This window comes from Ranitomeya imitator, chromosome 6 (genome assembly GCF_032444005.1).
Source record: "Ranitomeya imitator isolate aRanImi1 chromosome 6, aRanImi1.pri, whole genome shotgun sequence".
NCBI classification, from domain to species: domain Eukaryota; kingdom Metazoa; phylum Chordata; class Amphibia; order Anura; family Dendrobatidae; genus Ranitomeya; species Ranitomeya imitator.
This window is the reverse complement of record NC_091287.1, coordinates 27,118,391-27,143,385: the sequence shown is the minus strand read 5'-3', so window position 1 is coordinate 27,143,385 and position 24,995 is coordinate 27,118,391. Positions and strand designations below refer to the sequence as shown.

Below are 24,995 nucleotides of genomic sequence, written 5' to 3'. Positions count from 1 at the left end.
ATTACTGATCCTGAGTTACCTCCTGTATTATACTCCAGAGCTGCACTCACTATTCTGCTGGTGCAGTCACTGTGTACATACATTTCATTACTGATCCTGAGTTACATCTTGTATTATACCACCAGAGCTGCACTCACTATTCCGGTGGTGCAGTCACTGTGTACATACATTATATTAATGATCCGGAGTTACATCCTGTATTATACTCCAGAGCTTCACTCACTATTCTGCTGGTGCAGTCACTGTGTACATACATTATATTACTGATCCTGAGTTACATCCTGTATTATACTCCAGAGCTGCACTCACTATTCTGCTGGTTCAGTCACTGTGTACATACATGACATTACTGATCCTGAGTTACATCCTGTATTATACCCCAGAGCTGCACTCACTATTCTGCTGGTGCAGTCACTGTGTACATACATTACATTACTGATCCTGAGTTACATTCTGTATTATACTCCAGAGCAGCACTCACTATTCTGCTGGTGCAGTCACTGTGTACATACATTACATTACTGATCCTGAGTTACATCCTGTATTATACTCCAGAGCAGCACTCACTATTCTGCTGGTGCAGTCACTGTGTACATACATTACATTACTGATCCGGAGTTACATCCTGTATTATACCCCAGAGCTGCACTCACTATTCTGCTGGTGCAGTCACTGTGTGCATACATTACAGTACTGATCCTGAGTTACATCCTGTATTATACCCCAGAGCTGCACTCACTATTCTGCTGGTGCAGTCACTGTATACATACATTACATTACTGATCCTGAGTTACATCTTGTATTATACTCCAGAGCTGCACTCACTATTCTGCTGGTGCAGTCACTGTGTACATACATTACATTACTGATCCTGAGTTACCTCCTGTATTATACTCCAGAGCTGCACTCACTATTCTGCTGGTGCAATCACTGTGTACATACATTACATTACTGATCCTGAGTTACATCCTGTATTATACTCTAGAGCTGCACTCACTATTCTGCTGGTGCAGTCACTGTGTACATACATTACATTACTGATCCTGAGTTACATCCTGTATTATACTCCAGAGCTGCACTCACTATTCTGCTGGTGCAGTCACTGTGTACATACATTACATTACTGATCCTGAGTTACATCCTGCATTATACCCCAGAGCTGCACTCACTATTCTGCTGGTGCAATCACTGTGTACATACATTACATTACTGATCCTGCACTGATTCTGAGTTACAGTCAGTATTATAACTCCAGAGCTACATTAGAATTATGTCGCTGGTTTATATGTTTTCTGATCAAAACCTTTTAACTGAGTACAAGAGATGATTAATAGATCTAATAAAATTAGAATTCATCAGGGTTGAGTATTTTTTTAATTTGATTTGCAGCAAATCAATTTGCTAAGCATCACAATACTGCAATGCCTCCAGCTGCCCTGAATAGACATGTGTAACACTCTGAGGTCTTATACTGAATTCCTTTCAAGATCTTTAATGCAAACACAGCCTTAGTAATGCCAAAGAAATTGATGGTAACTGGTAGTCACCAACAGGGTATTCAGTAACACAGAGAACAGACAAACTTTTCACTTCCTTTTTTTTAATTAAAAGATGGTCTGAAAATTATCCTTCAGTAACATGCAATCATGCAGAACGTTCTGTACAAAATACTGACTCAAACTGATGGTGTCACTGTCAGAGGTAACATCATCCTGTTGTGAGTGAGGCAAGTGATTTGAAATGTTTTCCATAAAGCCCTCAACTTCCTCCCCATTAATACGCTTTCTGGAGGCAAAGGGGTCAATTGTGACCTACATTTGGCAGTGCTACTGCCTGGAAGATTGGTGCCAGTGGTAGGTGTGGTGCTTCTGCAACTGTTGGGCAATCCAAAAACTAGCAGCAGATCCAGCACTTCAACAAAATTGTAAACTTTCATTTTCACCCAGTAATATATGGTATAGGTTGCACACACTAAGGCACTAGGGGTTCGACCCACTAAGATACCAAAGGTTGAACCCACTAAGGTAACCGAGGTGCAACCCACTAAGGTACCAAAGGTTGGACCCACTAAGGCCCTAGAGATTGGACACACTAAGGCATGAGAAGTTGTACCCACTAAGAAACTAGAGGTTGGACACACTAAGGCACTAGATGTTGAACCCACTAAGGCACAAGATGTTGGACACACTAAGGCACTAGAGGTTGGACCCACTAAGGTACCAGAGGTTGGACCCACTAAGGCACTAGAGATTGGACCCACTAAGGCACTAGAGGTGGGACCCACAAAGGCACTAGACGGTTGGACACACTAAGGCACTAGAGGTTGGAGACACTAAGGCACTAGAGGTTGGAGACACTAAGGCACTAGAGGTTGAAGACACTAAGGCACTAGAGGTTGGAGACACTAAGGCACTAGAGGTTGGACACACTAAGGCACCAGATCTTGGGTGTAATTGTATACTTGTCAACAGTCTCAAGTTTGCAAGAACTGTCCTAGAATCCAGGCTAATTCAGGCATGTCTACGGACAAAAATGGTGCAAGGGTGTTACATAAACTATGCCCAAAAGTGGGTTCTACCAAAAGAACCCTATTTAACCAATGCTGAATTTGGTAAATATGCAACAGATATCTCCGCAAACCGTTATGATGATGAGACTACAGGTTTCATGTTCTAATCTCCAGCAACCATCAATCAAATTCCTAGTTTTATTTTTAGCCCTATAACTCTCTTATTCTCATGCAGAGCTCCAAATGCTCTGCATAGACATACACTGAAACCGTGACATTTTGGCTGCCTGTAGACACCACTAGTGGGAGCTTAGGAGCATACTGCATACTGTGTTATTATAGCATTCTATGCATAAACAGTATACTGTAATCTCTTCAGCTCCATCTAGTGGTGGATGCCGAAAACCACAATTTTATCACTTAAAGGACTATTCCCATTTTGTACGTTTATAGCATACTCTGAAGGTAGCCCATAAATGTATGATAATGAGACACGAAGGGGACAAATTGCACGCTAATGTTAGAGGAGCGGCTTTCTCCATTCATTTCTATGAGAGCTCCAAAAATTGCAGTGTAAGCATCCAAGCGTTCAAGATCTACAAATCCTAGAAACAAGTTGCAGACTATGTCACATGGGACGGAAGACAAAAGATTCTGGGGTGAATGTCAGATATTTACCAGGAAGTTCGATCCACTCTTGAGGGTGAAGAAGAACATCCAGACATGAATTAGTTAAGTACAAAGTATTTCTTTTAGAAGAAAGGAAGCAATGTGACCCTATCTGGTTTCTGGTCTTCAGAAACGCTGTGGCTTTCTGGATGTGCCCCACAAACCACATGAAAGCGTCAGCATCAGGCGCAGCCGCACGGCTGTTCAATCGCCAGGAGCTGGATTGTTCCACTTAGAACTTCAAACCAGCGAGCTCTTGATACGTGGCCACAAATTACACTTATTTTATTGGAAAAGTACTGAGCTCTGCTTGTGCCTAACGTCTCCCTTCTGTCTCCCCGTCTTGTGATGTTCCTTCGCTCCAGATTCTGTTCTAACGATCAATTATCGACTCGATCAACTTAATAAAAATCAGCGACGAAGCATAATGAAATTCCTGCAAGTTCAGGCAAGCGGACCTTTAAATTTGACCCAACTTTCTAAGAGTCCCGAGTTCTTTGAAGCAAATCTGCCGATCTACGTAACAATTACTCAACAGATCTAATATTTCTACACTTTGGGAAATCCTTTATCACGGCCAATATGGCGACTGTTACAGTTTGCATACAGATTGGCATGCCCATGAAACTCCACCATAATCTCAACTTGACAACTTACTTGCCAACTTTCCCAAGGACGATCAGTCTCGCCGTGAGAAGCACGTTCTTCACGTTTTGCATGGACAAGCAATTATAAGTCTATGACTAAAAAAGGAGTTTTCTAAGATAACGTTCACGAAAACCTTCTGGAAAGCAGCCCCAAACAGACTTGCCATGGCCTCCATGAGTCGTCTGGAAGGTTTCTCTATTTCCGGGAGCCTCCTGAATGGCATGGGAGAGTTGGCAAGTTTGGTTCATGGCCCCAGCATCATAAAAAAACACACAGACCTCTTAGGTTCTGGTCTTGGATTTCCATCATCTTGATACTTCTACTGATTTCATTGGCGCCTTATGACAAATGCTGAAAGTTATGGAAATCTCTACACAGTGCCAAAGGGGTGCAGGTACCTTATTGAATACTGTAGTCCTCTAAATTCTTGTGTTGTCCACGTGTGTCTCCCAATGATGTCTATTAGAGATCAATGCAAGGGCAGGAACCTGTGGAAGCCATGGAGGTGAGTGTGACTACTTAAGGAAAAGAAGTAAGGCCATCTATGACCACGAAAGAAATGGGCAAAGAGGTGACTAATAGGGAATTAATGGAAGCTTTCCAGTAATTACTGGAGAATAACAATAAACCCTTCTATGACTATGAGACAAAACTGAGAAACTGTGGAGTGACTATCAAGAAAGCAATGGAGGCTCTGCTGTGACTACTGAAGGTAGCGTGGTGGTGAGATACTGGGGACATAACGTTCCTGAGGGACTACATATCTGATCTCTAGTTCTTTCACTGCCCAGGACTAAGGAAAGAGTAATAATAATACATCTGGATGTGTGCGCTATAATAACCCAGCACCCGGGACCTTCTCCTACCAAACCGACCTCCCAGCAAGCTCCCTGCAGCCTCCGCCGCTCTGAGGATGATAATGTGGTTTATGTCCACGGCAGACACCTCCGCATCTGTCCCCGTCTGCAGCCTGCATAATACCAAAGATTAAGGTTAAGATGTAAGGTAGCGGAATATGCTAAAGATGAAAATTCATCTAGTAAGTAAAAGTACCGACATTTCTAAAAGGTCAAACTGTGAACATTTACCTTTTCTATATTACTTCTGCTGAACTGATTATGAGTTACCTCAGGTATTATACTCCAGAGCTGCACTCACTATTCTGCTGGTGCAGTCACTGTATACATACATTACATTACTGATCCTGAGTTACATCCTGTATTATACCCCAGAGCTGCACTCACTATTCTGCTGGTGCAGTCACTGTGTACATACATTACATTACTGATCCTGAGTTATATCCTGTATTATACTCCAGAGCTGCACTCACTATTCTGCTGGTGCAGTCACTGTGTACATACATTACATTACTGATCCTGAGTTACATCCTGTATTATACTCCAGAGCTGCACTCACTATTCTGCTGGTGCATTCACTGTGTACATACATTACATTACTGATCCTGAGTTACATCCTGTATTATACTCCAGAGCTGCACTCACTATTCTGCTGGTGCATTCACTGTGTACATACATTACATTACTGATCCTGAGATACATCCTGTATTATACCCCAGAGCTGCACTCACTATTCTGCTGGTGCATTCACTGTGTACATACATTACATTACTGATCCTGAGTTACATCCTGTATTATACTCCAGAGCTGCACTCACTATTCTGCTGGTGCAGTCACTGTGTATATACATTACATTACTGATCCTGAGTTACATCCTGTATTATACTCCAGAGCTGCACTCACTATTCTGCTGGTGCAGTCACTGTGTACATACATTACATTACTGATCCTGAGTTACATCCTGTATTATACCCCAGAGCTGCACTCACTATTCTGCTGGTGCAGTCACTGTGTACATACATTACATTACTGATCCTGAGTTACATCCTGTATTATACTCCAGAGCTGCACTCACTATTCTGCTGGTGCAGTCACTGTGTACATACATTACATTACTGATCCTGAGTTACATCCTGTATTATACCCCAGAGCTGCACTCACTATTCTGCTGGTGCAGTCACTGTGTACATACATTACATTACTGATCCTGAGTTACATCCTGTATTATACTCCAGAGCTGCACTCACTATTCTGCTGGTGCATTCACTGTGTACATACATTACATTACTGATCCTGAGTTACATCCTGTATTATACCCCAGAGCTGCACTCACTATTCTGCTGGTGCAGTCACTGTGTACATACATTACATTACTGATCCTGAGTTACATCCTGTATTATACCCCAGAGCTGCACTCACTATTCTGCTGGTGCAGTCACTGTGTACATACATTACATTACTGATCCTGAGTTACATCCTGTATTATACCCCAGAGCTGCACTCACTATTCTGCTGGTGCAGTCACTGTGTACATACATTACTGATCCTGAGTTACATCCTGTATTATACTCCAGAGCTGCACTCACTATTCTGCTGGTGCAGTCACTGTGTACATACATTACATTACGGATCCTGAGTTACATCCTGTATTATACCCCAGAGCTGCACTCACTATTCTGCTGGTGCAGTCACTGTGTACATACAGTTAGGGCCAGAAATATTTGGACAGTGACACAAGTTTTGTCATTTTAGCTGTTTACAAAAACATGTTCAGAAATACAATTATATATATAATATGGGCTGAAAGTGCACACTCCCAGCTGCAATATGATAGTTTCCACATCCAAATCGGAGAAAGGGTTTAGGAATCATAGCTCTGTAATGCATAGCGTCCTCTTTTTCAAGGGACCAAAAGTAATTGGACAATGGACTCTAAGGGCTGCAATTAACTCTGAAGGCGTCTCCCTCGTTAACCTGTAATCAATGATGTAGTTAAAAGGTCAGGGGTGGATTCCAGGTGTGTGGTTTTGCATTTGGAAGCTGTTGCTGTGAGCAAACAACATGCGGTCAAAGGAACTCTCAATTGAGGTGAAGCAGAACATCCTGAGGCTGAAAAAAAAGAAAAAATCCATCAGAGAGATAGCAGACATGCTTGGAGTAGCAAAATCAACAGTTGGGTACATTCTGAGAAAAAAGGAATTGACTGGTGAGCTTGGGAACTCAAAAAGGCCTGGGCGTCCACGGATGACAACAGTGGTGGATGATCGCCGCATACTTAATTTGGTGAAGAAGAACCCGTTCACAACATCAACTGAAGTCCAGAACACTCTCAGTGAAGTAGGTGTATCTGTCTCTAAGTCAACAGTAAAGAGAAGACTCCATGACAGTAAATACAAAGGGTTCACATCTAGATGCAAACCATTCATCAATACCGAAAATAGACAGGCCAGAGTTAAATGTGCAGAAAAACACCTCAAGAAGCCAGCTCAGTTCCGGAAAAGTATTCTATGGACAGATGAGACAAAGATCAACCTGTACCAGAATGATGGGAAGAAAAAAGTTTGGAGAAGAAAGGGAACGGCACATGATCCAAGGCACACCACATCCTCTGTAAAACATGGTGGAGGCAACGTGATGGCATGGGCATGCATGGCTTTCAATGGCACTGGGTCACTTGTGTTTATTGATGACATAAGAGCAGACAAGAGTAGCCGGATGAATTCTGAAGTGTACCGGGATATACTTTCAGCCCAGATTCAGCCAAATGCTGCAAAGTTGATTGGACGGCGCTTCATAGTACAGATGGACAATGACCCCAAGCATACAGCCAAAGCTACCCAGGAGTTCATGAGTGCCAAAAAGTGGAACATTCTGCAATGGCCAAGTCAATCTCCAGATCTAAACCCAATTGAGCATGCATTTCACTTGCTCAAATCCAGACTTAAGACGGAAAGACCCACAAACAAGCAAGACCTGAAGGCTGCGGCTGTAATGGCCTGGCAAAGCATTAAGAAGGAGGAAACCCAGCGTTTGGTGATGTCCATGGGTTCCAGACTTAAGGCAGTGATTGCCTCCAAAGGATTTGCAACAAAATATTGAAAATAAAAATATTTTGTTTGGGTTATGTTTATTTGTCCAATTACTTTTGACCTCCTAAAATGTGGAGTGTTTGTAAAGAAATGTGTACAATTCCTACATTTTCTATCAGATATTTTTGTTCAACCCTTCAAATTAAACGTTACAATCTGCACTTGAATTCTGTTGTAGAGGTTTCATTTCAAATCCAATGTGGTGGCATGCAGAGCCCAACTCGCGAAAATTGTGTCACTGTCCAAATATTTCTGGCCCTAACTGTACATTACATTACTGATCCTGAGTTACATCCTGTATTATACTCCAGAGCTGCGCTCACTATTCTGCTGGTGCAGTCACTGTGTCCAGCAGAGATATTGAAAATTTTGTGGAGTTGATTGAAAGTACGTTAGACAGTTGTAAAACTTTCCATTTTTAACTGTGTTATAGAACAATAACGTATAGTGAATTTCTGCAGTTGTACCGTTCGTGTACATTCTTGAACATGACGCTGATCTGGAGAGTCTACAACTTTCTTCCACCCACGGGCCGAGCTGTCCACAGTGGTGAGTGAGATAATGAACATTACAGCGATGACCCATCCGTCCATGTATAGAACGAGTAATGGATTCTGCCCTGATTCTTCACATGCCAGGCTCAGATACACGGCCGGGTGTGGAAGCCACGAGAAAACATTACAGGGGAAGGAAGGAAGCCATAAGTTGTGGTGCAGAAGACGTGGGCTGCTGACTTAACCGACATTTTCCATGGACTTCGTGTATGAAAACAGAAATTGGGACGTTGTCATCGAAGTTGTGGCAAGACAGCGGAAGGGGGTGAAGGGATCCTGAGAAGAACGCTGCCAAATTTCTTCTTATTGCAGTGTATTCTTAAGGCGAGTGTTATAGGGCGTCTTGGCCAAAGTGGCTGTCATTGTTTATCAAAGGAAATGAGCCGTAAAAATCAATGGAATTTACAAGAAAATACTGAGAATATGGAGAAAATGTAGAGGTCACATCCCACCTCCTGACAAGCAAAGGCACTGGATAAGGATATTTTACAGAATAATTTCCAAACCGTTCAACTCTACAAAACCTTTTATAATAAGAAACTATTATGTGTACATGCATTACATTACTGATCCTGAGTTACATCCTGCATTATACCCCAGAGCTGCACTCACTATTCTGCTGGTGCAGTCGCTGTGTACATACATTACATTACTGATCCTGATTACATCTTATATTATACCCCAGAGCTGCACTCACTATTCTGCTGGTGCAGTCGCTGTGTACATACATTACATTACTGATCCTGAGTTACATCCTGTATTATACCCCAGAGCTGCACTCACTATTCTGCTGGTGCAGACACTGTGTACATACATTACATTACTGATCCTGAGTTACATCCTGTATTATACTCCAGAGCTGCACTCACTATTCTGCTGGTGCAGTCACTGTGTACATACATTACATTACTGATCCTGAGTTACACCCTGTATTATACACCAGAGCTGCACTCACTATTCTGCTGGTGCAGTCACTGTGTACATACATTACTGATCCTGAGTTACATCTTGTATTATACCCCAGAGCTGCAATCACTATTCTGCTGGTGTAGTCACTGTGTACATACATTACATTACTGATCCTGAGTTACATCCTGTATTATACCCCAGAGCTGCACTCACTATTCTGCTGGTGCAGTCACTGTGTACATACATTACATTACTGATCCTGAGTTACCTCCTGTATTATACCCCAGAGCTGCACTCACTATTCTGCTGGTGCAGTCACTGTGCACATACATTACATTACTGATCCTGAGTTACATCCTGTATTATACCCCAGAGCTGCACTCACTATTCTGCTGGTGCAGTCGCTGTGTACATACATTACATTACTGATCCTGATTACATCTTATATTATACCCCAGAGCTGCACTCACTATTCTGCTGGTGCAGTCACAGTGTACATACATTACATTACTGATCCTGAGTTACATCCTGTATCATACCCCAGAGCTGCACTCACAATTGTGCTGGTGCAGTCACTGTGTACATACATTACATTACTGATCCTGAGTTACATCCTATATTATACCCCAGAGCTGCAATCACTATTCTGCTGGTGCAGTCACTGTGTACATACGTTACTGATCCTGAGTTATATCCTGCATTATACTCCAGAGCTGCACTCACTATTCTGCTGGTGCAGTCACTGTGTACATACATTACATTACTGATCCTGAGTTATATCCTGCATTATACTCCAGAGCTGCACTCACTATTCTGCTGGTGCAGTCACTGTGTGCATACATTACCTTTCTGATCCTTAGTTACATCCTGTATTATACTCCAGAGCTGCACTCACTATTCTGCTGGTGAAGTCACTGTGTACATACATTACATTACTGATCCTGAGTTATATCCTGTATTATACTCCAGAGCTGCACTCACTATTCTGCTGGTGCAGTCACTATGTACATACATTACATTACTGATCCTCAGTTATATCCTGTATTATACCCCAGAGCTGCATTCACTATTATGCTGGTGCAGTCACTGTGTACATACATTACATTACTGATCCTGAGTTACATCCTGTATTATACTCCAGAGCTGCACTCACTATTCTGCTGGTGCAGTCACTGTGTACACACATTACATTACTGATCCTGAGTTACATCCTGTATTATACCCCAGAGCTGCATTCACTATTCTGCTGGTGCAGTCACTGTGTACATACATTACATTACTGATCCTGAGTTACATCCTGTATTATACCCTAGAGCTGCACTCACTATTCTGCTGGTGCAGTCACTGTGTACATACATTACATTACTGATCCTCAGTTATATCCTGTATTATACCCCAGAGCTGCACTCACTATTCTGCTGGTGCAGTCACTGTGTACATACATTACATTACTGATCCTGAGTTACATCCTGTATTATACTCCAGAGCTGCACTCACTATTCTGCTGGTGCAGTCACTGTGTACACACATTACATTACTGATCCTGAGTTATATCCTGCATTATACCTGGACCCGTTGAAGCGCATTGTACGCGAAACGGCCGTTGTCCGGTTCACTCCCCGCACCCTCTCGTTTTACCTGCAGCCCGAAAGGCATGTCCTTACTCTGATATATGGAAGAATAAAGGATTTTTAATACATCGCTTGGTGAGTGCCACCTTTTCTTTTTCTTTGGATGTTCAAGACTTATAAATCCCCCTAGCGTATGCACTGTCACCAGTTTCAGACCCAGGACCGGAGGGCATGTATGAGTTATCCATACCCCGGGCTCTCCTTACACTTATATGGAGAGAGGCCACACCCTTTGGTTGGACACACCCACTCGCCATCCACGTCTCTAGGGCGCGGCCTTGGCTCAATACAAGTGTATGGAGAGCGAGGCCACGCCCACTGGCCGGGGTTATGTATAATTCGTACATACCCTCTGCTCCATGGTCTGAAACCAGCGAATCCCCGCAGCGCAGTGCATGTGCTGGGTGGATTCATAACTTTGCAGTCACACAGAGTGACTGCAGACAACCCCTTTCAGCTTTCTACCAGTACTGTAAGTCTGTAACTTTCATTCTCTCCCTTTCCAGAAATATTACTCTTGCCATTGTCCAATAGCTTGTCCATCTGGAATTTAAAGTCCGTCTCTCTGTTTTGCCAAAATACAGTTTGAGCATCAGGAGAGTAGGAGTAAAAAGGCAAAGTCTCTCCCACACTTCCTGTAGAAATAGAAAGACCTGCCCACACTTCCAGCAGAGAAATAAAGACCACGCCCCTACTTCCTGTAGAGAGATAACGACCATGCTTCTGTTTCCTGTACAGCGATATAGACCATGCCCCTACTTCCTGTACAGAGATAGCGACCATGCTTCTGTTTCCTGTACAGCGATAAAGACCACGCTCCTACTTCCTGTAGAGAGATAATGACCATGCTCCTGTTTCCTGTACAGCGATAAAGACCACGCCCCTACTTCCTGTAGAGAGATAACGACCATGATTGTTTCCTGTACAGTGATAAAAACCACGCCCCTACTTCCTGTAGAGAGATAACGACCATGCTTCTGTTTCCTGTACAGCGATAAAGACCACGCCCCTACTTCCTGTAGAGAGATAACGACCATGCTTGTTTCCTGTACAGCGATAAAGACCACGCCCCTACTTCCTGTAGAGATAACGACCATGCTTGTTTCCTGTACAGTGATAAAGACCACGCCCCTACTTCCTGTAGAGAGATAACGACCATGCTTCTGTTTCCTGTACAGCGATAAAGACCACGCTCCTACTTCCTGTAGAGAGATAATGACCATGCTTGTTTCCTGTACAGCGATAAAGACCACACCCCTACTTCCTGCACAGAGATAACGACCATGCTTCTGTTTCCTGTACAGCGATAAAGACCACACCCCTACTTCCTGTAGAGAGATAACGACCATGCTTTTGTTTCCAGTACAGCGATAAAGACCACGCCCCTACTTCCTTTAGAGAGATAACGACCATTCTTCTGTTTCCTGTACAGCGATAAAGGCCACGCCCCTACTTCCTGTACAGAGATAACGACCATGCTTCTGTTTCCTGTACAGCGATAAAGACCACACCCCTACTTCCTGTAGAAAGATAACGACCATGCTTGTTTCCTGTACAGTGATAAAGACCACGCCCCTACTTCCTGTAAAGAGATAACAACCATGCTTCTGTTTCCTATACAGCGATAAAGACCACACCCCTACTTCCTGTACAGAGATAACGACCATGCTTCTGTTTCCTGTACAGCGATAAAGACCACGCCCCTACTTCCTGTAGAAAGATAACAACCATGCTTGTTTCCTGTACAGTGATAAAGACCACGCCCCTACTTCCTGTAGAGAGATAACAACCATGCTTCTGTTTCCTGTACAGCGATAAAGACCACGCCCATACTTCCTGTACAGAGATAAAGACCGTGCTTCTGTTTCCTGTACAGCGATAAATACCATGCCCAAATTTCCTGTAGAGTCAAAAACCTGCACCACTTCCTGTGGAGAGATAAAGACCACGCTTCCACAATCTGTAGAGAGATAAAGATTACTCCTCCACATCCTGTAGTGAGATAAATATCACACCTCCACTTTCTGTAGAGAGATAAAGACCATGCCTCCACTTCCCCTAGAGAGATAAAGACCACTCCTCCACTTCCTGTGGAGATATAAAGACCACTCCTCCACTTCCTGTGGAGATATAAAGACCATGCCTCCACTTCCTGTAGACAAAGACCATGCCTCCACTTCCTCTAGATATAAAACACTCCTCCACTTCCTGTAGAGAGATAAAGACCATGCCTCCACTTCCTGTAGAGAGATGAAGACCACGCCTCCACTTCCTGTAGAGATATAAGAACCACGCCTCAACTTCCTCTACATAAAGACCACTCCTCCACTTCCTGTGGAAATGTAAAGACCATGCCTCCACTTCCTGTAGAGAGATAAAGACCATTCCTCCAATTCCTGTGGAGATATAAAGACCACTCCTCCACTTCCTGTAATCCATCCCAATATCTCTTCTGCTAGTGACAGATGACACATGACAGAAAACGGCAAGTTATACCGTAGGAGGACACCTAGCGGCCAGCACTGTGGAGCGATTTTTTTAATGATAATATGGACTAATTTTTTTAATAAATGGCAGATTGCCTATTTATCACATTATCTACCAAACAAGATCAACTTGTTTGACATTACGATGACCCTTTAAGGAATAATATTCCAATTCACTGACAAAAAGCAGAAATCTTTTAAGTGGTAGAAATTTAAAGGCACAGGTTTTCATCATATACTGGAGTAGAAAACTCCTTTAAGAACCTGGCAGGGTGGCAAGCGTTTCAGCTGCGGGCCTCCGAACACATCACAAGGAAGGTGTCAATGACCTTGGACGAGGAGCGCCCTGCCAACTTAATGAAGGAACACCTGTAAGTAATCTCTTTTGACTACGACTAACACAAGGCAAACAGACTTCAATTACCTAAATCTTCTCCTTTTGGCAAAGGAACCTATATTACCGAAAAAAAAAATACTGTGAAAAGCGATGAAATGTAAAATCTCGGGGCAACGCCAAACAAACCACACAAGTGAGTCAGCCCTCTTGTCATTAAGAAAACACACATAATTCTTCACCAAGACTCACGGCAAAAAAAAATAATAATGTAATCCTATTTCTGCTATGTTCTCAGATGGATATCAACACCTACTATGTGCGCAGAAGGCTTTCGCGGGATCTCAAGTTCTCGCTCCACTGGCTTTCAATAATATCGTCATGAATGTACTACAAGTGCACTTTATGTTATAATAGGTTACAGTGGGGGAGGGGTGAGTTTATAATCAGAGGATTTATGGAGGCTCCCGATGTCATACTGTGCCCAATCAATGACATGACAACCATAAACTAGAAGAAGTCTAGTTGGAGAGGCTTCTGAGGACCTCAGATCATCCAGGAGGGTGGTGTACTATGTTAATTGAGGGAGCTGTATTAAAGGTTCAGTACTGGACCCAGATTCTTGGCAATACTGTGATGACAGGGCAACAATCATATTTCCCACCACTGGCATTTAGGAGGCAAAGTCTTCGGATGCATTGCGTTTCCAAATTATTGGCCATGTCCATACCAGTTCTATGGACCACATCTGCACTCCTGTACTCCACCAAGTTGACTACTATATTCCAACATCTTCACTCCTCAGTGTCCTCCTCCCTGACACTCATGGGGTGCAAGAAACCTACTGGAATGGCTAGTTTCTGGAAGTCTTCATGGCACCATAGGAGATCTGCCAACTTCCCTTTCTTTCGGGAGCCTCCTTGAAATTGTGGAACATTTGGCATAAAAAGAAACAATGCTGTAAATGTCTTGACATCATCTTTACCTGTCCTGCAACATCTATTTCCGTCACCAGGTGCTTCTCTATTAATTATTTGAGAAGCGCTGATTAGGACACACCGAGCCCAGAAACTCTGAGGGACGCAGCCTCTGTCCAACCAGAGATACTATGGTGGCTGGGTCCTGTAGAAGTGCAACCGAGTCTGGCAGAATGGGTGTGTATACTGTTCAGCAGGAGTAATGAGCTCCCTGCTGTGGCCAATGGGACATCACGACACCCCATTTAAACTCCCAGCATACTGCTGGGAGTTGCCAGTTATGGTTTATATGTGATCAGTTTCAGCCATGCTTTTCGAGCTCTTTTTAAGCCTGTTATATTCCGTCTTTGACCTCGAACCATGTTTTGACTATCCTTCAGCCTGTTGATTCTGTTCCCGTCCTTGGCCTCCTGGTATTCACGGTTCTTTCTAACTACCCTCAGCCAGCTCACTCGACTGTCATTCCATGGACCCAACCAAGAGGCCAAATCCCTGCAAGGGGGTTGAAAAGTAAAGGCCAGAACAACCCCTTGGAACTGATAGACAGAGAAGCTAGTGCTAAGCCTTCTCCATGGAAGCCATATTAAGAGCTGCTCACACGCTAAATCTCACAGTCTAAGGATAGGTCCAGAGGTGGACATATGTGTCGCACAGCTTCTACTGTAGGAATTCCCATCCCATAAACTTAAGCATCATCATTAAGGTTGGTTTCACATTACAAGACAACGCCTGGCTCACCTAACCTGAGCTAACTGTCTAATAATCATATGAGGTGACCCGCCTTTCCCAAGGAATATTCCGATCATGGCACTTTCATGTTTCAGCCAACATGGCACTATCAAAGCATAGTTACTAATATACACAAGTAAAATTCTGGATATTTAGGCCCTGGCTTAGGAACGTGCCCAAGATCACTACCAAAACATCTACTTTTAGTAAGGTTTTGCCTCCTCTAACTGTCCTACCTGTTGTGAATTCTGTGGTCAAGCTCCCTCCTGTGGTCATGAGTGGTACTTCGGCTGGTTCTGTCTATGAGCTTCCTCTGGTAGATGTGAGTGGGGCTGCGGCTTCTGAGTTTCCTTCCTCAGGTGACGAGGTTAAGTCGTTAGGTGCTGCTCTATTTAACTCCACCTAGTTCTTTGTTCCTGGCCTCCAGTCAATGTTCCAGTATTGGTCTTGCTCTCTCCTGGATCGTTCTTGTGGCCTGTCTGCCCTGCATAAGCTAAGTTTTGCTTGTGTTACTTTTGTTTGCTATATTTTCTGTCCAGCTTGCTATATTGGTTTTTCTTGCTTGCTGGAAGCTCTGAGATGCAGAGGGAGCACCTCCGTACCGTTAGTCGGTGCAGAGGGTCTTTTTGCCCCCTCTGCATGGTTGTTTGTAGGTTTTTGTGCTGACCGCAAAGCTATCTTTCCTATCCTCGGTCTATTCAGTAAGTCGGGCCTCACTTTGCTAAAATCTATTTCATCTCTGTGTTTGTATTTTCATCTTAACTCACAGTCATTATATGTGGGGGGCTGCCTTTTCCTTTGGGGAATTTCTCTTAGGCAAGGTAGGCTTATTTTTCTATCTTCAGGGCTAGCTAGTTTCTCAGGCTGTGCCGAGTTGCATAGGGAGCGTTAGGCGCAATCCACGGCTACCTCTAAGGTGGTATGATAGGATTAGGGATTGCGGTCAGCAGAGTTCCCACGTCTCAGAGCTCGTCCTATGTTATCAGTAACTATCAAGTCACTTTGTGTGCTCTTAACCACTAGGTCCATTGTGGTTCTGAATCACCTGTTCATAACACCCACCATAACTGGGCCTGTTGGTAATCAAAGCACCATCAAAGGGCCTCTGGGCAAAAAATATGGACAATGATTGTAGCCACTTTGGCAATTAGGGGTGCAAACCTCTTCTGGCCTGTGATCTGGGTGACTTTAGGCTCTGTTCAGCTGTGAAAAAATGAGGACAGTTCCACGGTAAGTTTAACAATTGGTTGAAAAGAACAAATATGGATGGTGGTGGCTTCTCAGATAAAAGACCCTGAAATACGTATGTGCTCTGTGCATCCTCCCGCAATTAATGATATTCCATCCCTATTTACATGGCATTAGCTCTGATAACTAGTCTAGTGGGTCAATTGTTCATTTAATATACTGTAGTAACACGGCCACTATATGCAAAAAGAATAAAGAACGCTGTCATGAACATTGGCGTGGGATATGGCCGACGTCATCCCGCAGTGTAGAAGTCAGATTTGATCAGAAATGCTGTGAGACAGATAGAAGAGGAGTAATGTAGTGTGTACGAATGGGAAGCGGGAGGCTTGGAAAAATCTACTGGTAATCCGCAGGCCTCTGGTTACTATGGTAACTATGGTAACCAGCAGCAACCTCAACCGGGAGGCGGCACAAACAGGAAGCAAATATTCTTAAACATCCGTAGGCTTCATAATGAGAGGGATAAAAATAGACCATGTAATAAAATAGTTCTGTGAGACACATAGCTATTATCTATCTATCTATCTATCTATCTATCTATCTATCTATCTATCTATTATCTATCTATCTATCTATCTATCTATCTATTATCTATCTATCTATCTATTATCTATCTATCTATTATCTATCTAATATCTATCCATCTATCTATTATATATCTATCTATTACCTATCTATCTATTATCTATCTATTATCTATCTATTATCTATCTATCTATCTATCTATCTATCTATCTATTATCTATCTGTTATCTATCTATTATCTATCTATTATCTATCTATCTATCTATTATCTATTATCTATCTATTATCTATTTATCTGTTATCTATCTATTATCTATCTATCCGTTATCTATTATCTATCTATCCGTTATCTATTATCTATCTATCTATCTATTATCTATCTATCTATCTATCTATCTATCTATCTATCTATCCGTTATCTATTATCTATCTATCTATCTATCTATCTATCTATCTATTATCTATCTGTTATCTATCTATTATCTATCTATTATCTATCTATCTATCTATTATCTATTATCTATCTATTATCTATCTATCTGTTATCTATCTATTATCTATCTATCCGTTATCTATTATCTATCTATCTATCTATCTATCTATCTATCTATCTATCTATCTATCTATCTATCTATCTATCTATCTGTTATCTATTATCTATCTATTATCTATCTATCTATCTATCTATCTATCCGTTATCTATTATCTATCTATCTATCTATCTATCTATCTATCTATCTATCTATCTATCCGTTATCTATTATCTATCTATCTATCTATCTATCTATCTATCTATCTATCCGTTATCTATTATCTATCTATCTATCTATCTATCTACATAATATAACACAATGTGGCCTCACCTGACAATGAAATATATATTCTGGTGTGGTTTTCTTGAACTTCATGTTCCACACTAAGGCAACACCATCAGGTTCATGAGGAGCGTCTTCATTATTATTATAAGATGCCACCATTAGTTCTGGGTACTGGAACATGGATGGAACAGAAGACAAATAAAGTATAAAGTGAGCTATGGGCACGAGAGATGGACTTCATCACAACTGGAGGAAAGGAAGGAAAGAAGATAAAAAGAAAAATAAGGAGAAAGAAAGACAAAAAGGAAGAGAAAGTAAGAAACAAAAGACAAAAAGAAACGAAAGAAAGGAAGGACGGATGAAAAGAAGGAATGAAGTTAGCATGAGAAGAATAAAGAAATAAGGAGAAAAAAAGAAAGAAGCAGCAAGTAAAGAAAAAAGGAAGTAGGGAAAAAAGAAAGAACAAAACAGAATGCAACAAAGAAGAGAAAGAATGAAGAAAAAGAAAAGAAAGAAAGAAAAAGAAAGAAAGAAAGAAAGAAAGTAAGAAAGAAAGAAAGAAAGAAAGAAAGAAAGAAAGAAAGAAGGAAAAAGTTTAAAAAATAGAAGAAAGTAAAAATTGATGGATGAAAGGAAGGAATGAAGGAAGGAAAGAAATATAAATGAAAATGGAAGGTAGGAAATTAGAAAAAGAAAAAGAAGGTAGTCATAGTGAACTATGTGCTTGAGAGATGGATTTTATTGTGATTCCTTAGAACAAAGGTAGAAAGAAGAAAGGAAAAAAAAGAAGGACGGAAGGAGGAAGAAAGGAAAGAAGATAAAAAGAAAAATAAGGAGAAAGAAAGAAAAAAAGGAAGAGAAAAGTAACAAAAACGGAAGAGAAAAAGAAAAGGAAGAAAGGAAGGATGGATGGATGAAAGGAAGGCATGAAGTTAGCATGGAAAGAAGAAAGAAATAAGGAGAAAGAAAAAGAAAGAAAAAGAAAGGAGCAGCAAGTAAAGAAAAAATGAAGTAAGGAAAAAAGAAAGAAAAAACAGAAAGCAACAAAGAAGAGAAGGAAGGTAGAACAAGGAGAAAGAAAGAGAAAGAAAGAAAGAAAGAAAGAAAGAAAGAAAGAAAGAAAGAAAGAAAGAAAGAAAGAAGGAAAAAGAGAGTAAAAAATAGAAGAAAGGAAAAATAGATGGATGAAAGGAAGGAATGAAGGAAGGAAAGAAACATACATAAAATGGAAGGTAGGAAATAAGAAAAAGAAAGAGAAAAAAAGGTCGTCATAGTGAACAATGTGCTTGAGAGATGGGTTTTATTGTGATTCGTTAGATCAAAGGTAAAAAGAAGAAAGGAAAGAAAGAAGGACGGATGGAAGGAGGAAGAAAGGAAAATATGAAAATGCAAGTGAATGAATAAAGCAAAATGCAGGAAATGATGAAAGAGGAATGTTGGAGGAAAGTTTATATGGTTGTACAGGGTTGTAAAAAACATGAGTGCAATAGAGTGAGGGAAAGAAGGAAGGAAATAATGCAGAATGGACATATAAAAGAGACAAAGATGGAGGGGAGAAAAAGAAAGTATAGATGTGCTTTTTGCTTAGATGGATGACACCTGTAATTAATAAGCATATGCAGTTCTTAAACATTTAATTCGGAATCTCTGGATTTTCATGTTTCCATCTTTGCTGCTGTCCCTTTCTCCACTCTCTGAGGAGCTGTTCCGCTAGACTTTATTGTCCATAAATGTGACCGCACACGTTATTATTACTTATCTGTTGTACCTGCAGCGACCAGTCAAGACAAGTAACCACCCGATGTTTTGACCAATGTTCATCATAGAACTGTCGATTAAATGAGAGGTTGGCCCCCGCCTGGATGTCCCTTTAAGAAAAAAAACATCTGTTACTTATATACGAGCAGTCATTTTTTACTGAATTTTCTTATGTTGTTTTTGTATACTGCTTTTATCCAAGACACCTAGGACTGCCTCATCAAGCCTTTCTTTAAGGAAATATACTATGTATTTTATTCCCCGTCTAATATTTAATAGGAGTAAGTGGTACAAAAAGTAAAATAAAACACTTTACTAAATACACAGATTTTTTTTCGGTGTGATAGGTTTTTTATTTTGCTATTTGTTTCTGGTACATAAATTGGATAGTGGAGGGCATGCATATTGTATGTGTGCTGGGCCAGCGTTAGGGGCAGACAGACTAGGCATCTGCCTAGGGCCTCCTCTCCCCCAGGGGCCTCCAGTCTGGGGCGTGCCACTAATAGCGGCAGACCATGCGGCTGCTATGGGGCCCTTGAGTCAGGGGAACCTGGTGACAGTATCTCCCGCCCCGCATCTCGCATTCTACTGTATCGGAGAGGAGCTGATAAAGAGATGCGCTGCAGCCGGGGAACAAGGAGAGGTGAGTAATGTATTGATTTATTTTTTAAATCAATGAGTACGTGATGGCCATAATACTGTGGGGACTGCATTATACTCCAATGGGGTGCAGTATATTCCTATGGGGCTGCATTATACTCCTATTATGCTGGAAAGAAAGAAAGAAAGAAAGAAAGAAAGAAAGAAAGAAAGAAAGAAAGAAAGAAAGAAAGAAAGAAAGAAAGAAAGAAAGAAAGAAAGAAAGAAGGAAAGAAAGAAAGAAGGAAGGAAGGAAGAAATTTGAAAATGGAATGAAGGAAAGAAAGAAAGAAGGAAGAACGGAATGAAGAAAAGATGGAAAGAAGGAACGAAGAAAGAAAGTATGGAATGTAGAAAGAAATATAAGTCAAACAGGAAAGAAAAAAGGAAAAGAAGAAGGAAAAAAGAAAGAAATAAGTAAAAAAGGAATGAAGGAAAAAAGAAACAAAGAAAGTAAAAGGAGAAAGAATTAAAAGGAAAAGAAAGAAGACTCAGTGATCACATGATCGCTGGTCTTTATACAGTAGTAGGCGTGGTATTTCTCATGGAGTATTGCATAAGAAACAAAAAAAAAATGGTTACAAATATGTCTCCTACTCCAGGTCCTCGTTAAGGCCCTGACCTGCTCTGACTAGTGTCAGATTAGTTACAGTGGTAGGGCCGACTCCAGGCTCTGAGGCAGCAGAGTCCCAGGGCTCCTCTTCTCTTTTGATACTTACTTCCTCTCTTTCCAAGAGCTATGACTTTTTTATTTTTGGATTAGTAGAATTGTATCAGGGAATGTTTGTTTTTTTTAAAGAACGATGTCACGAGTGTGTCACCTCCTCCTGGAAGATCTTGGGGTAGAAGATCACTACGTGTTGTGAATCCCAGATCTTTCATTTAGCCTGTGTGTTTATGACCCATATTAAATGGATTTGGTTTCCTTTGGCAATGAAGAGGTTAAAGACCCTTTCTATGCTGGTCAGAAACTTGCAGCTCCATTTCAGCTGCTTCTGATCTGGTCATTACCTCTCCCTATAAAACTGGCCAGACTTTCTCTGCCTTGCCAGTGAAAGCTTTTGTTCGTAGCTCCTTAGAGATGCTGTGCTGAATTGGAGATCATTGTTTCTACTGGAGATTGTTGCGTGCTGTTTTTGGGTGTATGCTTTCCTCATTGTCCTATTCCCATTTGGTTGGTACATTCCTATCCTTCCCTATATACCGCTCTACCTTTGGCGAGTGTTTGTTTATTGCTTTCTGTTATCCCAGTTTTGTCTTTGTGTCTTGCTTGCCTTGCATTTCTGTCCCATGCCTTATGGGTTGAGGGAGGGGACAGATCAGGGTTTAAAAGGAGCACAGTAAGATCAGAGACTTGGGCATCTCTACCTTCAAGAGTACCCCCAGGACAGGGATAGAGTCCCAGTTCCAGGGACAGTTTGAGGTCCCCCTTTCTTACTGAAGAACATCACTGCGTGACAATTGAGCCGTTGTTTTTATCATCACCATTTCCATACGACATTCTGATCTCTTTATTCAATTTTTGGGAAGCTGAAGTGACCAAAAATAGCAACTTTGCCATATAGATTTTTTTTTTTTCATTTTGGCTTTTACCGTTTCAAACAATTATCATATTTTATTAATTCAGATACCAAAAAATTATGTTCCAGAAAACAGTTGGGGTGATATGAACTTGAACATTTTTTAATTTTGTGAAAAATATTTTTCATTTTTTTGTTTTACATCTTTTATTAGTCCCCCTAGGGGACTTGAACCTGCAATCACTTGTACCATACAGTGAAATACTGTAGGATTGCAGTGTATTGTAAAACTAATGATCTCTTAAGAAGCCTAGATACAGGTCCTACAGATGTACAAACATTTCAGACACAGGGTTTTCACTGACCTCCCCCGACAGTTACCTTGGCCGCCATTACAATGCCATTGGCACCCTGCAATCATTTTGTGGGGTGTTGGTTGCTGGGCTTCAGAAAAGAGACATCCCCCATGTCCTACCTCTTAAATGCTACTGTCACGATTGACAGTGGCATCTAAAGGGGTTAAACAGCAGAGATGGTAGTTCCTTATGATCGCAGCACTTAGACTATTCCCTTTCCATGTATATAGTGCACTCCTATTCTGTGGATCTAGCCATAGGAAAGCTGGGTAATTTGGTCCGCCAAGGTGACATGGGCTCATGCACTTGACCCTGCATGGATTTAAGGCCCAGGACCATGCACCATACATTACGGCGTGTGGCCCTTAACATGTTAATTTCAGGGTGAATTTAATCTCTTATCAGTATTGGACATATAAAGATTCTACATATGACACAGAATCTTACATTGAAACCTTATGTAACCACAACAGAACATCAAAGCCTCTGTGCAGTAATAAGAGCAGTCGTTTATCATCAATACATTTCCATAGAAAATAAATCACTGCTCATAAAACACAGATTATGCAGAATATTACAGAAAGGAACATAAAGGGGGTAAGTGATGTCATCCGCCACGTATGGGTCAGCCACACAGAAGTTAATATTAACCTGGCTTTGAAGGGATCGGTAAGAATCGATCAGACATTACTAGTAGAAGCCAGAGGCAGTGTCTATAGGATCAGCCCTGCAGTGCCTTTCATATGGCAGTACTACATAGCAGATGGGCTCCTTGGCCATATGGATCCATAGATTCTTTTTATGGCACAGCCTCAGGTTTTGGGCCTTCACCTTAAAGGGATTGTCTACCTTTTTTTCCCTAAAGCAAGGACCAATAGATAGATAGATAAATATGGGATATTAGATAGATAGATAGATAGATAGATAGATAGATAGATAGATAGATAGATAGATAGATATGGTGTCACGACTCTATTGTCAGGTATTCGGGGACCAGGGACTCCTTACCTGTACCTAATGCTAGGGACACCCTTGCTATCCCTGTTTCCATGATTACTTCTAATGGTGAAGACATCGGGGCCACGTACCTTGCTGAGCTCCTGAATCCGCCCTCTGTCTGTATCCCTTCTCTAACCAGACTAACAAGGTAATATGAACAGGGATAAAGGAAAATATAAATGATACAAAAATGCACTCTCAAACAACAGAGGGAGACACCGTGTAGAGAAGGATGGGAAAAGCCAAAGTAGGAGGAGAGGCTTTGCACACAACCAAAACCAAACAACAGTCTTAGATAAATCCACCAAACACCTTCTCAAACAACACAGCACCAACTCGTGAACCATGCAGCATGAAGCTAGCTCTGGCAATGCCTGCTTGCCAGAGTACAGTTTAGATAGGAGAGGGGAGTGGTCAACACTGAACAGCTGAGAGCATAATGCAGAAAAGCTTCCAGGAGCTCTCAACTGAGTAGATTAACTCCGGCACTGCTAAAAGAAACCTGCATCGCTTAATATAAAGGTGAAGTGCTTCTAGTCAGTGCAGGAGTAGGAGAAATCAGATGCTGCAGTCTTCTGGTTCCTCTCTGTTGCATCATCCCCATGACATATGGGATAAATATGAGATGATAGATAGATGGATAGATAGATAATAGATAAAGAGAGATAGAGATAAATTATTAAATAGGTATTTGATACACTGCCAATTTTGCAAGTTTTCCCACCTACAATGATCTGTAATTTTTATTGTAGGTACACTTCAACTGCGAGAGACAGAATCTAAAAATAAAAAAACAGAAGATCCCATTGTATGATTTAAAAAAAATTAAATTGCATTTTTTGCATGAATTAAGTATTTGTTCACCAACCAACCGGCAAGAATTCTGGCTTTCACAGACCTATTAGTGTTTCTGTAAGATGCCTCCTACTCTGCACTCATTACCTGTATTTATTGCACCTGTTTGAACTCATTACCTGTATAAAAGACACCTGTCCACACACTCAATCAATCACAATCTAACCTCTCCACCAAGGCCCAGAAGCTCAAACCAAAGAGCTGTCTAAGGACACCAGGGACAAAGTTGTAGACCTGCAGAAGGCTGGGATGAGCTACAGGACAATACGAAAGCAGCTTGGTGAGAAGGCAACAACCATTGGCACAATTATTAGAAAATAGAAGAAACATAAGATGACTGTGAATATTCCTTGGTCTGGGGTTCCATTCAAGTGCAGCGCCCCAGAGATCTGGTCGTTGCAGTTGTATCGCTCTGCCACTAAGGGAAGTGATGGTACGTCTGATGGCACTAAAGGAGATCATCTGACCAGGTATCACCAGAACACATTACACTTCACACTCCGGCCACTAGGGGGAGCAAAGGGTTTTATTTATTAGGCCACTCCTCACACTGGTAAAACTAGGGGTTGGATGGGAAGTTAGTCAGAAGCTGACTGGGTTTTGTTCAGACAACATCCCGTGGCAGGGGGTGTTGCGGGGGAAGATTCAGGGGGGGTCCCTGTCAGGCGTGGGAACCTGGCAGGCACCTAGCGACAAGGATAGAACGTTACGGAGCTGCACCTGCGCTATCTGCGGCGGCATCCAAAGAAAGGACACGAAGCGAAGGATATTGTGGACAGTGAGAAACGAGATCAAAACACAAAGGAGAGCCAGTAGGAGTCATGCCCGGAGAACGGCAACATCCTACTGAGGCGCGTAGCCGGTGCTCGGAACACCGAGGAA

At 41.7% G+C, this 24,995-nt stretch overlaps 1 protein-coding gene across 6 annotated transcripts in view; it reads right to left on the bottom strand.

Annotated features, from left to right (window-relative positions):
• Window positions 1-24,995, bottom strand: part of DYNC1I1 (dynein cytoplasmic 1 intermediate chain 1) — a 459,873-nt gene that overhangs the window by 179,138 nt on the left and 255,740 nt on the right. For all 6 annotated transcript variants that reach the window (XM_069729353.1, XM_069729352.1, XM_069729358.1 and 3 more), the window contains 2 exons: window positions 19,755-19,854; window positions 18,032-18,157 (listed from right to left, as the gene is read on the bottom strand). In XM_069729353.1, coding sequence (XP_069585454.1) covers window positions 18,032-18,157; window positions 19,755-19,854 — 226 coding nt within the window. The remainder of the gene's footprint in view (window positions 1-18,031; window positions 18,158-19,754; window positions 19,855-24,995) is intronic.